The sequence below is a fragment of the Ornithorhynchus anatinus genome, chromosome 4 (genome assembly GCF_004115215.2).
Source record: "Ornithorhynchus anatinus isolate Pmale09 chromosome 4, mOrnAna1.pri.v4, whole genome shotgun sequence".
In the NCBI taxonomy this organism is placed as follows: Eukaryota; Metazoa; Chordata; class Mammalia; order Monotremata; family Ornithorhynchidae; genus Ornithorhynchus; species Ornithorhynchus anatinus.
Window position 1 is genome coordinate 130,600,502 of NC_041731.1, and position 14,796 is coordinate 130,615,297.

At 47.1% G+C, this 14,796-nt stretch overlaps 1 protein-coding gene across 1 annotated transcript in view; it reads right to left on the reverse strand.

Annotated features, from left to right (window-relative positions):
* Nucleotides 1-14,796, reverse strand: part of AFAP1 (actin filament associated protein 1) — a 165,169-nt gene that overhangs the window by 72,123 nt on the left and 78,250 nt on the right. The window contains exon 5 of the mRNA XM_029064139.2: nt 12,431-12,539. Coding sequence (XP_028919972.1) covers nt 12,431-12,539 — 109 coding nt within the window. The remainder of the gene's footprint in view (nt 1-12,430; nt 12,540-14,796) is intronic.

Consider the following 14,796-nt stretch of genomic DNA (forward strand, 5'->3'; position numbering starts at 1 on the left):
AGTACCAAAACCCCCAGGAGTCAATTTTAAAAGATTAAAACCCTATAATTAATCAAAGTGATGCCTCTTCAACCTCTGCCAATGAAAGCAGATTGAGAAACTCCTACACAAGCTTCTTTAAAAAAAAACAACAAACCAACAACCAGACATCGGGGCTGAGATTCTTCGCTGGGTCTCATTTTGACTAAACAAAATTTCATTTTTGAGAAAGGAAATGCCAATGTATTAAACAACTGCTAAATAGGGAAAACTGGAGGAGGACTCCGGCTATGGTGATTAGCTCCTCCATTTATCTAAAGCAGAAAAGGGTTATCTGATCTCAACCCGATCTCAAACTACGCTGGATTCCTGCAGCCTGACTGCTTGAGTCAGATCATCTGCTGGACTAACTACTTGGATATAATAATAATGATGTTCTCTGTTAAGCGCTTACTATGTGCCGAGCACTCTTCTAAGCGCTGGGGGGAGATACAGGGGAATCAGGTTGTCCCACGTGAGGCTCACAGTTAATCCCCATTTTACAGATGAGGGAACTGAGGCACAGAGAAGTGAAGTGACTTGCCCACAGTCACACAGTGACAAGTGGCAGAGCCGGGATCTTGACTTTTATTTCTTAAAAATACTCAGTGATTATTTAATTTAGTGAAAATTGACATTCTGTACGCCAGGAGGGCAGCAGCCGTTCAAGTAACGTTGCGGTCTTACTGTGATTTCCTTTATAAGATCATTGGGAACGTGTCTACCCTAGCTATGCTGTACTCTCCCAAAAGCTTAGTACAGTGCTCCACGCAAAGTAAGCGCTCAATAAATACAACGGATTGACTGAAAGATTGATGGAACTGTTTCTTAGAAAAATGATCCAGGGAACAGGGTGAAGTGTTGAACGGAATGAGGAGAGATAGGAGTCAGGGAGGTCAGCAAGGAGGCAGATGCAGAAATCAAGGCAGGAAATGATGATGATAATAATAATGATGGTATTTGTTAAGCGTTTACTACGTGTCAGGCCTGTACTAAGCACTGGGGTGGAAACATACAAATCAGGTTGGACAGAGTCCCAGTCCCAGTGCGGGGCGGGGGGTGGGAGGGGAATCACTGTCCCATTCCAGTTTTACAGATGAGGTAAATGAGGCCCAAAGAGGTGAAGTGACATGTCCAAGGTCACCCAGCAGAGAAGTGACGGAGCTGGGATTAATAATAATGTTGGTATTTGTTAAGCGCTTACTATGTGCAGAGCACTGTTCCAAGCGCTGGGGTTGATATAGGGTAATCAGGTCGTCCCACGTGAGGCTCACAGTTTATCCCCATTTTACAGATGAGGTAACTGAGGCACCGAGAGGTTAAGTGACTTGCCCAAAGTCACACAGCTGGCAGGCGGCGGAGCTGGGATTAGAACCCATGACCTCTGACTCCCAAGCCCGGTCTCCTTCCACTGAGCCACACTCCTCTGCACACAGTAAGTGCTCAACTAAAGTGATTTAAGCTTTGAATATGTACCATTGTTGAAAATTAATGATAATATCGATGGTATTTGTTAAGCGCTTACTATGTACCAAGCACTGTAATCTTTTCTTGGGTGCTGAACACTGTGAGCTCATTATGGACATGGATCAGATCCACCAACTCCGTCGCAACGATCGATCCATCAATCAGTCAATCGTATTCATCCAGTGCTTAGGATGTACAGAGCACTGTACTAAGCCCTTGGGAGAGTCAGGTATAACAGAATTGGTACACAAGTTCTCTGCTCACAGTGAGCTTTCAGGCTAGAGGGGGAGATGGACGCTACGATCAACCAATAAATTACAGATATGTACACAAGTACATATCGGTATGAATCGGAAATGACTCGGCATTTAATAATTATAATTATTATAATTATTATAATTATTTAATTACATTTGTGTGCACATATACACAATATATGCATATATTAATGTATATATTATACATTATATATTGTATATATTATATATGTATACATTCTTGTATCTATATATATATATATATATATATTTATAAGTGCCGGGGGGGCTAAGGGAAGGGTGAATAAAGGGAGCAAATCCAAGCCAAGGCTCTGAAGAGGGGGAAGAATCATTTTCTGTCGGATACGGAGAGGGAGGGTGTTCCAGGCCAGAGGCAGGACGTGGACGAGAGGTCGGTGGTGAGATGGACGAGATGGAGGAACAGTGAGTAAGTTGGCATTAGAGGGACCAAGTGTGCGGGCTGGATTTTAACAGGAGAGATAAGGAAGACGGGGACAAGGTGATCGATTATTGTATTGTACTTTCCCAAACACTTAGTACACTGCTCTGTACACAGAAAGCACCCAGTAAATCCTACTGATTGCTTGTTGCCGATCCGTACAGTGCTCTGCACATAGTAAGCGCTCAATAAATACTACTGAATGAGAGAACTAGTTGCATAGCAAACGGGTTTGGACAACGCTGGGAGGACTTGGAGGTTAAATCCACCTCCTTCCTACTTAGACCGGGAGCCCCACATGGGACAGGGACTGTGTTCAACCTGATTATCTTACGTCAATCCGACGAGGGTATTTATTGAGCGCTTACTGTGTGCAGAGCACTGTAATATACTCTTGGGAGAGTCCATTACAACAGAGTTGGCAGACACTTTCCCTGCCCACACGGAATTCTCTACACTCTAAAGGATAACATTTCCAGTACTATTTTCTTAATACAATCGCTTTTTCATCGCTTAAAAATTTTTTGAAAAGCCTCTATTCTTCATTGTTCACTAAGTCATGGGTTCTGCCCCTACTGATGTGAAGTGCTCACGATGTGGAGCTGTAATAACAATTCCATCTCTTTGATTTACTAGTCAAGGAATGACCATTTTTCTCCACGAATTTTTCTTTTTATGCTCCCGGGAATCGATTTAGAGCACAACCCCCAGGGTTGGATAGGGTTTGTGGTTGTCACACCAAATAAGGGTTTGGGAAATGGTACCGATGATCTCATGGGAGAATTAAAAAAAAGAATCATTTTCCGTCACTACAAAAATAGAAGTGAAAATTGGCTCCGGCAAATATTTAGATTCCCAGAAATTACTACAAGAATCACTGGGATAATAGTTATGGTAGTTACTAGGTGTCAAACAGTGTACTAAGAGCTCGGGTAGATAGAAGACACTCGGGTTTGACAGAGGCCGTTTCCCATGAGGACAAATCATATCTGACAATGACTCTCCCCTGCTTCGAAGCCTTACTGAAAGCCCACCTCCTCCAAGAAGCCTTCCCTGACTTATCCCCTCCTTTCCTCATCTCCCACTCCCTTCTGCATCGCCCTGACTTGCTCCCTTCGCTCTTCCCCTCTCCCGGCCCCACACCACTTATGTCCGTATCTGCCATTTACTTATTTCTATTGATGTCCGCCTCCCTCCGTCTGAACTGTAAGTTTGTTTGGGGCAGGGAATGTTTCTGTTTATTGTTGTATTGTGCTCTTCCAAGCACTTAGTACAGTGTTCCACACACGGTAGGTGTTCAGTAAATACAACCGAATAAAATGAAAGCCTCTTAGATTGGACACGGCTGCCGTCACACAAGAGGCTCACGATGGATCTCATCCCCATTTTAGAGATTAGGAGGTTGAGGCCCAGAGAGGTCAAGTGGCTTGTCCAAATCCCCCAGCAGGAGAGAAGAGGGATGGGATTCAAAGGAAGGTGTCCTGATTTCCAAGCTTCCTGTTGGCTACCTTCCATGTTTTCATCCTCTAGTAATAATAATAATAATAATAGTAAATGTGGCATATGTTAAGTACTTACTATTTGCCAGGCACTGTACTAATCGCTGTGGGGGGGATACAGGCAAATGGGGTTGGGCACAATCCCTGTCTCCCATTGGACTCACAGTCTTAACCCCCATCTTCCACATGACGTAACTGAGGCCCAGAGAAGTGAAGTGATTTGCCCACGGTCACATGGCAGACTGGAGGCAAGGCCGGGATTAGATCCCATGTCCTTTTGACTCCCAGGCCTGTGCTCTATCAAATATATGCCAAATCTACAAATTAGACATTATTAATTAGGTATTTATACTAATGTCTGTCTTCCTCTCTAGACTGTAAACTCGCTTTGGGCAGGGAACAGAAGTAGGTCTTTACTCTTACAGAAATTGCTCACCATTGGCTTTAAATCCCGCAATCAGCTCACCCGCTCCTAAGCAGCACGGCATAGCGGAAAGAGCCCGGGTCTGGGAGTCAGAAGGGCACGGGTTCTAATCCCAGGTTCGTCACTTGTCTGATGCGTGACCTTGGGCGAGTCACTTAACTTCTCTGCGCCTCAGTTCCCTCATCTGTAATATGGGAATTGAGACCGTGAGCCTCATGTGGGACAGGGACTGCGTCCCTTTCCTTGTATCCCATCTGCTTGTGTCCACCCTAGTGCTTAGCAGAGTGTCTGGCACATACCGAGTGCTTAAGAAATACCACGATTATGATTATTATTACCTCGTCTCACTGATCTCCTCCTCCAGCCCGGCTAGCCCACTCTGCTCCTCTAGCATCAGCTTCCTCACGGGCCCGGTCTCGTCTATCTCCCGTCCGACCCCTTCTCCTCATCTTCCCCTTAGCCTAGAACTCCTCCCTGCCCCCAGCCTCCACATACACCTTAGCGCTTAATTAATTAATTTATTCTTTCAATGGTATTTTTTGAGCGCTTACTGTGTGCACAGCACTATAATAAGTGCTTGGAAAGTACAATTCGGCAACATACAGAGACAATCCAAAGCCAATGACTGCCTCACAATCTAGGAGGGGGGAGACAGGCAACAAAATAAAACAGACAGGCCTCAATAGCATAAATATAAATAGAATTGATATATACACATCATTAATAAAATGAATAGAATAATAAATATGTACATATATGCACAGTGCTGTGGGGTGAGGAAGGGGTTGGAGCCGAGGGAGGGAGTCGGGGCGATGGCGAGGGGAGGAGGTGCAGAGGGAAAGGGGGGGCTCAGTCTGGGAAGGCCTCCTGGAGGAGGTGAGCTCTCAGGAGGGCTTTGAAGAGGGGAAGAGAGTCAGTTTGGCCGAGGTGAGGAGGGAGGGCGTTCCGGGACCGCGGGAGGACGTGGCCCGGGGGTCGACGGCGGGACGGGTGAGAAGGAGGCCGAGGGAGGAGGTGAGCGGCGGCAGAGGAGCGGAGTGTGCCGGCTGCGATGGAGGAGAGTAGCGAGGTGAGGTAGGACGGGGCGAGGGGATGGACGGCTTTAAAGCCAATGGTGAGGAGTTTTTGCTTGACAATATGGCTTCGCACATAGTAAGCACTTAACAAATACCATAATTATTCTACACCTGACCACCACTCCAACTTTCAAAGCATTACTAAGGTGACATCTCCTCCAAGAGGCCTTCCGCTCTCCTCTCCCTTTCTGCGTCATCTACGCACTTCCACCTGTGACTCTGGGACATCTGATATATGGCCCCCACCATGTTCATATCTTTAAATGATATATTATGTCTTCTTTATTCATATTAATGTCTCTTTCCCCCTCTAGACCGTCAGCTTGTTATGGGCAGGGAACACATCTGCTAATTCTCTTGTACTGTACTCTCCCAAGCACTTAGCATGTTGCACTAGGGCCCAAAAGATAATAATAATAATAATGCTGGTATTTGTTAAGCGCTTACTATGTCCCGAACACTGTTCTAAGCGCTGGGGGAGATACAGGATAATCAGATTGTCCCACGTGAGGCTCACAGTCTTAATCCCCATTTAACAGATGAGGTAACTGAGGCACCGAGCAGCAAGTGACTTGCCCAAAGTCACACAGCTGACAGGCGGCGGAGCAGGGATTAGAACCCATGACCTCCGACTACTAAGTCCGGGCTCTTTCCACTGAGCCACGCTGTTTCTGCCACAGATTGATTGATTGGAATGTGTCTAATGATGCTGTTATATTGTACTCTCCCAAGTGCTCAGCACAGTGCTCTGCACAAAGTAACTGCTCAATAAGCATGGCTTAGTGGAAAGAGCACAGATTTGGGAGTCCGAAGCTGTGGATTCTAATCCCGGCTCCGCCACCTGTTTGCTGGGTGATCTGGGGGAAGCCGCTTCACTTCTCCGTGCCTCTGTAAAATGGGGATTAAGACTGTGAGCCCCACGAGGGACAACCCGATTAGCTTGTATCCCCCCAGTGCTCAGATCAGTGCTTGGCACACAGTACGTGCTTAACAAATACCATAATTATATTATTATTAAGTACCTCTGATTGATACCCTGGATGACAGAAACGATTGGCCGCAGGTGGAGAATTCAGAAACGAAAACACCCCGGAGTTATTCTCTAAATTGCCAATCATCTATCGGCGGCATTGACTGAGCGCTCACTAATAATGTTGGTATTTGTTAAGCGCTTACTATGTGCCGAGCACTGTTCTAAGCGCTGGGGTAGACACAGGGGAATCAGGTTGTCCCACGTGGGGCTCACGGTCTTCATCCCCATTTTACAGATGAGGTAACTGAGGCACCGAGAAGTGAAGTGACTTGCCCAAAGTCACACAGCTGACAAGTGGCCGAGCCGGGATTCGAACCCGTGACCTCTGACTCCAAAGCCCGTGCTCTTTCCGCTGAGCCACGGTCGCTCACTGTGTGCAGAGCACTGTAGGAAGCGCTTGGGAGAGAACGAAAGAGTCAGCAGACGGGTTCCCTGCCCCCCACAAGCTCACAGTGCAGAAAGATCATCCGCCTTACCATTCTATTTCTTCACCCGATTTCACGCTGGTTTACTGAAAGACGGGACACAAGGCAGGAACAAATCATTTTCAGTCTCCCAGTGGAGTAATGAAGGTAATTAAGCCCCAAAAGACGATTGTTTTAATTGAATTAAACAGAGCTCCTGATTCGTTGATCCGGTTGTCCAACGCCACTGCCTGAAGAAAAATCCTCCTCCAGCTCAAGATGGGTTTTCCTTTAGGAAATAGATGTCGCTGACCGTTAGGATCGCCCTGTTCATTCTTTTTTCCATTCAGTGGTGCGTTCGTTCGGTGTGTTGCCCATGTACCAAACACTGTAAGGCCACCGGGACAGAATGGAATGGAGGACTAATAATAATAATAATAATAATAATAATAATAATAATAATGATAATGTTGGTATTTGTTAAGCATTTACTACGTGCAGAGCACTAAGCGCTGGGGTAGATTTACAGGATAATCAGGTTCTCCCACGTGAGGCTCACAGTCTTCATCCCCATTTTACAGATGAGGTCACTGAGGCCCAGAGAAGTGAAGTGACTTGCCCACAGTCACACAGCTGACAAGTGGCAGAGCCGGAATTTGAACCCATGATCTCTGACTCCCAAGCCCGGGCTCTTTCCACTGAGCCACGCTGCTTCTCAACTAGAAAGACTAGACTAGACAGAAGGCTCATGATGGGCGGGGAACGTTTCTGCCATCTCTCTTATATTAAACTTTCCCAAGCGCTCAGTACAGTGCTCTCCGCACAATAAGCGCTCAGTAAATACCTCCGACTGAAGATAACACGGTCCCCGGTACTCAGGGGTCTCCGTCGATGGCGAGCCCGTTGTTGGGTAGGGGTTGTCTCTATCCGTTGCCGAACTGTACTTTCCAAGCGCTTAGTACAGTGCTCTGCATGCAGTCAGCGCTCAATAAATACAACGGAATGAATGATGGCAATAACAATAATTGCTAGTTGATCATTAATAATAATTACTATCATTATCATCATGATTATGATGATAGTAAGTGCTTAACAATACCATGATAGTGATTGATAATAATTACTACTATTACTATCATCACGTGGCTCAGTGGAAAGAGCCCGGGCTTGGGAGTCAGAGGTCAAGGGTTCAAATCCCAGCTTTGCCGCTTTTCAGCTGTGTGACTGTGGGCAAATCACTTAACTTCTCTGTGCCTCAGCTCCCTCATCTGTAAAATGGGGATGAAGACTGTGAGCCTCACATGGGACAACCTGATTACCCTGTACCTTCCCCAGCATGTAGAACAGTGCTCTGCACATAGTAAGAGTTTAACAAATACCAACATTATTATTATTATTATTATTATCATGATTATGGTACTTGTTAAGCACTTACTATGTGCCAAGCAGTGTTCTAACCACTGGGGTTGACATGAGCTAATCAGGTGGGACACAGTCCATGTCTCACATGGGGCTCACAATCTTAATCACCATTTTATGGATGAGGGAGCTGAGGCACAGAGAAGTGAGGTGACTTGCCTAAAGTCACCGAGCAGACAAGTGGAGGAGCCGGGATTAGAATCCAGGTCCTTCTAATTAATAATAATAATGATAATAATAATGTTAGTATTTGTTAAGCGCTTACTGTGTGCCGAGCATTGTTCTAAGCGCTGGGGGAGATACAGGGTCATCGGGTTGTCGCACGTGAGACTCACAATCTTAATCCCCATTTTACAGAAGAGGGAACTGAGGCACAGAGAAGTTAAGTGACTTGCCTACAGTCACACAGCTGACAAGTGGCAGAGCCGGAATTCGAACCCATGACCTCTGACTCTCAAGCCCGGGCTCTTTCCACTGAGCCACACTGCTTCTCTAATTCCCAGGTCTGTACTCTATCCACTTGGCCATCCTGCTTCTCCTGGCATTTACTATGTGCCAAGCATATATATACATCACCCTGATTCTATTTATTTGCTATTGTTTTAATGAGACGTTCTTCCCCTCGACTCTATTTATCGCCATCGTTCTCGTCTGCCCGTCTCCCCCGATTAGACCGTAAGCCCGTCGAAGGGCAGGGACCGTCTCTATCTGTTGCCGATTTGTTCATTCCAAGCGCTTAGTACAGTGCTCTGCACATAGTAAGTGCTCAATAAATACTTTTGAATGAATGAAAGCAGGGGCTAGAGAAGCAGCGTGGCTCAGTGGAAAGAGCCCAGGCTTGGGAGTCAGAGGTCATGGGTTCTAATCCTGGCTCTGCCACCTGTCAGCTGTGTGACTTTGGGCAAGTCACTTCACTTCTCGGTGCCTCAGTGACCTCATCTGTAAAATGGGGATAAGGACTGTGTGAACCTCATGTGGGACAATCTGATGACCTTGTATCTACCCCAGTGCTTAGAACAATGCTCAGCACATAGTAAGTGCTTAACAAAAAAACCAATATTATTATTATTAACCTGATTACCATATATCTATCCCAGCGCCTAGATCAGTGCTTGGCACATAGTAAGCGCTTAAAAGATACCATTATCATTATTATTAGAGAAGCAGCCTGGTTTAGTGGAAAGAGCTAGAACGTGGGAGTCAGAGGACTTGGGCTCTAATCCCGGCTCCGTCACTTGTTGCTGTGTGACCTTGGTCAAGTCGCTTCATTTCTCTGTGCCTCAGTTACCTCATCTGTAAAATGGGGATTAAAAGTATGAGCCCCACGTGGGACAACTTGATTACCCCGTATCTCCCCCAGTGCTCAGAACAGTCCTTGGCACATAGTAAGCACTTAACAAATACCATGATTATTATTATAACTTCTCTGTGCCTCAGTGAACTCATCTGTAAAATGGGCACTAAGACCTGTGAGCCCCATGTGGGACAACCTGATTACCTTGTATCTACCCCAGAGCTTAGAAAGTGCTTGGCACATAGTAAGTGCTTAATAATGATAATAATATCAATATTGATAGTATTAATACCACGGGGAAGCAGCGTGGCTCAGTGGAAAGAGCCTGGGCTTAGGAGTCAGACGTCATGGGTTCGACTCCCAGCTCTGCCACCTGTCAGCTGTGTGACTGTGGGCAGGTCACTTCACTTCTCTGGGCCTCAGTTCCCTCATCTGGAAAATGGGGATTCACTGTGAGCCCCACGTGGGACAACCTGATGACCCTGTATCTCCCCCAGAGCTTAGAACAGTGCTCTGCACATAGTAAGCGCTTAACAAATACCAACATTATTATTTGTTAAGTACTGGGCTATATTTAAGTTCCCCGGGGGCTCACAGTCTAGGTAGGAGGGAGAACGTCTACTGAATGGCCATTTTGTGGATGAGGAAACTGAGGCCCAGCAAAGGAGTGTAGCCTAGTGGAAAGAGCGCGGGCCTGAGAGTTTCCCAAGTATCTGCGGGTTTGGGGCGGGCGTGACTCCATAGTGATCTTCCGCCGCCTCAGCCCAATCGCCCATCGTCTTCCACCCAACTGAAACGGGCTCTCGTCACTCTATTCAAGGAAGCCACCCTTAGCTGGAGGTAGGTAATAATAATAATAATAATGGCATTGGTTAATCGCTTACTATGTGTGAAGCACTGTTCTAAGCACTGAGTGGAGGGGGGGTAGCTGAAGTGAGCTTGGGCAAGTCCCTTTACATCTCTGAGCCTCAGTTACCTCTAGACCGTAAGCTTATTGTGAGCAGGGAATGTGTCGGTTTGTTTTTGTACTTTGCTCTCCCAAGTGCTTAGTACAGTGCTCTGCACACAGTAAGCGCTCAATGAATGCGATTGAATGAACTGACTGCTCAATGAATCCAATGAATTGAATCAATCCAATGAATGAATAATACCGGGATTAAGACCGTAAGCACCATGTGGGACATACAGCAAGGGACTGGGAGTCAGAAGGAGCTGGGTTCAAATCCCGGCTCCGCCACTCGTCTGCCTGAAGCGACCTGGGATAAGTCCCTTTACATCTCTGCATCTCAGTTACCTCTAGACTGTAAACTTGCCCTCTAGACTCTAAATTCGCGCTCTAGACTGTAAACTTGTTGTGGGCGCAGGGAATATATCGGTCTATCGTCTATCATTGTATCATACTCTCCTAAGCACTTAGTACAGTGCTCTGCACACAGTAAGTGCTCAATAAATATGACTGAATGAATTAAGTGCTCAATAAATCCACCTGAACGAATGAATAATACCGGGATTAAACTGTAAGCACCACGTGGGACATAGACTGTGTCCAACCTGATTATCTTTTACCTACCCCAGCCCTTAGTACCAGGTCTGGCAAATCATCATCTCTGAAAAAATACAGTCAAAAAAAAAAGAGGGCTCTAAACTGAGCGAAATATGGGGACGGCTCCGGATTTTCCCGTGACTGGTTCTCGCGGCTGGGCTCGGATGGACGGGCAGCGTGAAAAGCTTCTGTTGCCAGACTGTACATTCCAAGCGCACAGTACAGTGCTCTGCACACAGTGAGCGCTCAATAAATACGACTGAATGAATGAATGGAGGCCGGCTCTGGGAGTCAGAACGACCTGGATTCTCACCCCAGTGCTGCCACATGTCAGCTGTGTGACCCTGAGCAAGTCATTTCACTTCTCTGGGCCTCAGATATCATCTTTCATGTAGATCTCATCTATCTCCTACAGAGAGGCAGCACTACATGGTGGACAGAGCACGGACCGTGGAGACAGAAGGTCATGGGTTCCAATCCCGGCCCCGCCACTTGTCTGCCGTGTGACCTTGGGCAAGTCACTTCACTTCTCTGGGCCTCAGTTATCTCATCTGTAAAGTGGGGGTTAAGACTATGAGCCCCGTGGGATCCGCCACTTGTAATCCCAGCTCCGCCACTTGTCTCGTGTGTGACTTTGGGCAGATCACCTTCCTTCTCTGGGCCTCAGTTCCTTCATCTGTAAAATGGGGAATAAGACCGTGAGCCCCATGTGGGACAGGGACTGTGTCCAACCCGATTACCCTGTATCCACCCCAGCGCTTAGAACAGTGCCTGCCACAGAGTAAGCGCTTAACAAATACCATCATTATCATCATGATTTTTATGTGGAACAGGGACCTGTGTCCAACCTGATTACCTCGCAACTATAACAGTGCTTAGAACAGTGCCCGGCACATAGTCAGCACTTCACAGATACCATTATTATTATCATTATTATTATGTGGGATGAGGGTTGTGTCCAACCTGATAACCCCGTATCGACTCCAGCACTTAGAACAGTGCCTGGCACATAGCGCTTAACAAATACCATTATTAGTATTATCTGTCAAATGGGGATGAAGACTGCGAGCTCCACGTGGGACAGGGATTGTGTCCGACCTGATTAGTTAAGAATAATATAATGATGATGGTGGTATTTGTTAAGCTCTTACTATGTCCCAAGCACTGTTCTAAATGCTGGGGCCCGGGGCTCGGGGGAGAGACAAGGTGATCAGATTGTCCCACATGGGGCTCACAATCTTAATCTCCATTTCCCAGATGAGGGAACTGAGGCCCAGAGAAGTGAAGCGACTTGCCCCGAGTCACACAGCTGACAAGTGGCGGAGCCGGGATTAGAAACCACGACCTCTGCCTCCCAAGCCCGGGCTCTTTCCACCGAGCCAACGCTGCTTCTCTATCTACCCCAGCGCTTAGAACAGTGCTTGACACATAGTAAGCGCTTAACGAATACCATCATCATTATTATTATTATTATTTTGATCATTAGCGGGTGGTGAGGGCGCCTGCGGGTGTGAGAGAGGTGGGCCGCAAACTCACTCGATGTGATGTATTCGGGGGCTCTTCCGGGACTCAGCGGCACGGCCTCCTCGTAGTAGCCTTCCGGGAGCGACGAGGCCGGCAGCGGGGGAGGTCCGCTGTCCGGAGGCTGCAGGACAAACCCAGAAACCCAGCAATCAGTCACTCCGGCAATCCTATCGATTGAGCGCATACTGTGTGTGGAGCACTGTACTAAACGCTTGGGATAATAAAAATGATGGTCCTTCTTAAGCGCTTACTATGTGCCAAGCATGACTCTAGATACAAGGTCATCAGGTTGTCCTCCGTGGGGCTCACGGTCTCCATCTCCATTTCACAGATGCGGGAACTGAGGCCCGGAGAAGCCAGGTGACTTGCCCAAATAATAATAATGTTGGTATTTGTTAAGCGCTTACTATGTGCAGAGCGCTGTTCTAAGCGCTGGGGGAGATACAGGGTAATCAGGTCGTCCCACGTGAGGCTCACGGTCTTAATCCTCATTTTACAGATGAGGGAACTGAGGCACAGAGAAGTGAAGTGACTTGCCCACAGTCATACAGAGTCACACAGCCGACAAGTGGCAGGGTCGGGTTTAGAACCCACGACCCAGAGTACGATACAACAATAAACAATCACATTCCCCGTCAGTCCCTCACAGTCTTGGCACGTGGGGCATCACAACCACCTAATCCCAGCTCCGTCGCTTGTCTGCTGTGTGACCACGGGCAAGTCACTTCACTTCTCTGGGCCTCAGTTCCCTCATCTGTAAAATGCGGATTAAGGTTGTGAGGCCAGGGTGGGCCAGGGACTAGGGCCAATTTGATGAGCTTGGATCTACCCCAGCGCTTCGTACAGTGCCTGGCACATAGTAAGCGTTTGACAAATACCATAAAAGCAAAACAAGTCAATCAATGGAATTTATCTATGATTCTATTTATCTATTTTGATGGTAATGATGCCTGACTCTTTGTTTTCATTCATTCATTCAATAGTATTTATTGAGCGCTTACTATGTGCAGAGCACTGGACTAAGCGCTTGGAATGAACAAGTCGGCAACAGATAGAGACGGTCCCCGCCGTTTGACGGGCTCACGGTCTGATCGGGGGAGACGGACGGACGAGAACGATGGCGATAAATAGAGTCGAGGGGAAGAATATCTCGTAAAAACGATGGCGACTGAATAGAATCGAGGCGATGTACATTTCATTAACAAAATAAATAGGGTGATGAAGATATATACAGTTGAGCAGACGAGTGCAGTGCTGAGGGGAGGGGAAGGGAGAGGGGGAGGAGTGGAGGGAGATGGGGAGAGAAGAGGGTTAAGCTGCGGAGAGGTGAAGCGGGGGCGGTAGAGGGAGTAGAGGGAGAAGAGGGAGAAGAGGAGATCAATACAATATTGAGCGCTCAATAAATGACTGAATGAATCAATTAATGTGTGGAGTTCCTCTTATCTGGAACGCCCTCTCTCTTCATATCTGGCAATTACTCTTTCCCCCCTTCAAAACATCACTGAAGGCCCACCTCCTCCAAGAGGCCTTCCCTAAGCCCCCCTTTGCTCTTCTCCCACTCCCTTCTGCGTCGCCCTGATTCGCTTCCTTTTTTTATCCCCTCTCCCAGCCCCTTTGTCCCGATGTCTATATCTGGAATTTTATTTATTTAACGTCTGTTTCCCCCTCTCGACCGTAAGCTCGTTGTGGGCAGGGAATGTGTCTGCTGCAATGTTATACTAGACTCTCCCAAGCAATTAGTACCGTGCTGTTTACTTGTTTTGATGTCTGTCTCCCTCCTTCTAGACTGTAAGCCCGGTGTGGGCAGGGATTGTCTCTATTGCTGAACTGTACTTTCCAAACTTTTAGTCCAGTGCTCTGCACATAGTAAGTGCTCAGTAAATACGACTGACTGAACTAAGTTCTCCGGAGAGCACAATGTAATAGACTGTAAGCCCGTCAAAGGGCAGGAACTGTCTCTATCCGTTACCGATTTGTACATTCCAAGCGCTTAGTACAGTGTCTGTCCGTCTCCCCCGATTAGACCGTGAGCCCGTCAAACGGCAGGGACTGTCTCTATCTGTTGCCGACTTGTTCACTCTAAGAGCTTAGTACAGTGCTCTGCACATAGTAAGCGCTCAATAAATTCTATTGAATGAATGCAGTGCTCTGCACATAGTAAGTGCTCAATAAATACTATTGAATGAATTAATGTTGGTTTTCGTTAAGCGCTTACTATGTGCAGAGCAATGTTCTAAGGGCTGGGGGAGATACAGGGTCATCAGGTCGTCCCACATGAGGCTCACAGTTAATCCCCATTTTACAGATGAGGGAACTGAGGCACAGAGAAGTGAAGTGACTTGCCCACAGTCACACAGCTGACAAGTGGTAGGGCCGGG